Raw genomic sequence first — 2,405 nt, 5'->3', positions numbered from 1 at the left:
GAGGGGTCTCGGGGGATGCGAATCGCAGAGATACGGTTCTGCTGTCGATTTACCCTTCACCACTTCCCCACTCACCTCTCCTTTGATCCCCTCACCCCATCCCAGCAGGGCTTCGCTGCCGCCCCGAGCTACGGCAAGGAGTCTGCTCCCCCCGTGGCCATTTGGAAGGGGCACTCGTTCAACACCATCTCCGGCCGAGAGGCAGAGAAGTTCAGCGGCAAAGACAGCGGCAAAGGCGACAGCGATTTCAACGACAGCGACTCGGATATCAGCGGAGATGCCCTGAAGAAAGATCTCATCACGCACATGCAGAATGGTAAGGGCTCAGCGCTTGCTCCCGGCTGGCCTCTCTGGATAGACGGAGAGGAGGGAGGGGAGGCGGAGAGAGGGACCCATCCCTGGGGCACAGTGATTAGGCAGGGCAGCCGGAGGGGAAGCCTGATGCTGCGTGACTCAAACTGCCCGTCTCTTTGCAGCAGGCTGCTAGACACCGATTCCTCTCGGTGCTGAGTGCTCACTGCAAATTAGCAGATGCTGTAAGAATTGTAGGATTAGGGTTTTTTCCTCCCAGAAAGCTTCTCTTAAAGTTAGGAATGTGAGGAGTGTCCCTAGCAAAATGACTTAACCTTCCCAAGAAAGGTTTTTTGTTGTGCCGTAGAGCATCTCTTCCCAGCTCCCGCTGTCAGTGCATTGAATCATCCCGTGACTGATAACTCTGAGGATTATGGATTATGTGGATTTATTCCTTCAGTAGTGACAGGCTTCTCCTCGCTTTCCCTTCAGGTCTTTGGGCGTGTACAGCCGAGTGCAAGATCCTGGGCCACTCAGACCGCTGCTGGAGCCCTTCTTGCGGCCGAGCCAACCCTCATCCCTCTCCCCATCCGTCGGCACCCCTCTCCACCTTCTGCAAGAGCACGTCCTTGCCCAGGGATCCCCTTCGCAGGGACAACTTTTATCAAGCCCAGCTGCCCAAAACAGTGGGGCTTCAGAGCGTCTACGAGAAAGTGCTGCACAGGGACTTTGACCGGACGATCACGCTGCTCTCCCCGCCGCGCCCTGCACGGCTCCCTGACCTTCAGGAGATCGGGGTGCCCCTCTACCCGGCCCCCTCAACTAGATACCTGGCCCCCCAGACTGACACAGCTGAGAAAGCGTAGCCCAACATGCTCCCCGCCCTGAGTACACACGTCCCTGCACGCACACGACTAGGTCACTCCCGAGAGCCTTTAAGTTATTGACCAGATCTGGTGTCGTACATGTAAATATGCAAGATGTGCCTTAAAAACGAAGTCGTTGGGAAAGGTTTCCAATCACATCAGTACTGTTTGATATTTGCAAACAAACAAAAAAAAAATTGTTTGTAGTTAATGTAATTTTTATGAAATGTGCAGTATTTAAAACTTTTTTTCATGTTTTTTACATTCTTTTTTTTTTGCTTTCGGTTCACCCATGGCCTGCCATTTTTTGTAGTGTTTTTAACCTGTATATTGTGTAATGTAATGTTTGTACATAATGAAAATTGGTTATATTTTTATACAATAAAAGCTTAAAAAATAGGAATTCTTGCCAAAGGAGCTGTCTGAAAGACACAATAATAATAATTAATAATAATATCCTGAATATATAGAACCTTGTAAGGGAAATTCCTCTTTCACAGTGTAATAATAACCCAAGCAACCCAGTGTACTGAGAAGTTTGCCTTGCCAAATGTGACTTGTATTTCTTGAGTCTGTGGTCAACTTCAAGTTAAATGTTATTTAATTGCCTTTGGTTCCTGTAATCTGTGTCACTGATAAACACTAATAAAGGTTTTGTGATGTGTCAGAGGGATCTGTTCATGGATTTCACGCTTGAGAGGTCTTTACAAGTTAACAAGAGTATGTTTTGTGCAGGGAGGTGTATGGACGATGCTACTTCTGGTCTCGCCCATCCTTCATCTCTGGCAATACCTCCCTGGAGTCTTATCTCCAGAGGTTTTAATGACGGGTTGCAGGGTGGGAGGGAGGGTTGCGTGACGGAGCTGGCCTTTGCTTTTCACTACCTGGCCTGAGCTCTGATAGGAAGCGGTGTAATGTTAGTGAAGCAAACGAAAAGTGCCTGTCAGCTGAAGTGCTCATGCTGTGCAAGTATCTTTGCATCAGCAGCCACTCGAGCGCTCTGCTCTCTGATCTGGCTGAGACATTGATTTGAGTCAAGCTCCATCGGTATGTGCCTGTATGCTTACCCCTTCTTAAGGCAGCCTTACTAAAGGGCAATAACTGGCATTTTTTTAATGTGTATTTATACACCAAGAGAAAGGATAGGTTTATAGTTGTGCATAAAACAGAGAGGGAATGCATGTTGATCATGCTGAGATTGTGCTACTGTGGCGGGGGGGCGCTTGCTGGGGGGGCCGCGAGGCACCC

General features: G+C 48.9%; 1 protein-coding gene across 1 annotated transcript; it reads left to right on the top strand.

Moving 5' to 3' along the window:
• Window positions 1-15: 15 nt before the first annotated feature.
• Window positions 16-1,827, top strand: LOC104516194 (protocadherin-8-like). Its single transcript, XM_010160443.1, has 2 exons — window positions 16-316; window positions 784-1,827. Exons 1-2 carry the CDS (start codon window positions 16-18, stop codon window positions 1,155-1,157), a joined length of 675 nt encoding a protein of 224 aa, XP_010158745.1. The 3' UTR covers window positions 1,158-1,827.
• Window positions 1,828-2,405: the final 578 nt, after the last annotated feature.

This window comes from Eurypyga helias, unplaced genomic scaffold (genome assembly GCF_000690775.1).
Source record: "Eurypyga helias isolate BGI_N326 unplaced genomic scaffold, ASM69077v1 scaffold36571, whole genome shotgun sequence".
Classification (NCBI taxonomy): domain Eukaryota; kingdom Metazoa; phylum Chordata; class Aves; order Eurypygiformes; family Eurypygidae; genus Eurypyga; species Eurypyga helias.
This window is presented reverse-complemented; position numbering and strand designations above follow the sequence as displayed.

Excerpts from the sequence above, each read along its gene's own strand:
- LOC104516194 (XM_010160443.1), top strand. The coding sequence starts at position 16 with ATGCGAATCGCAGAGATACGGTTCTGCTGTCGATTTACCCTTCACCAC. Across the intron at positions 317-783 it reads CATCACGCACATGCAGAATG|GTCTTTGGGCGTGTACAGCC; the intron begins GTAAGGGCTCAG and ends CTTTCCCTTCAG.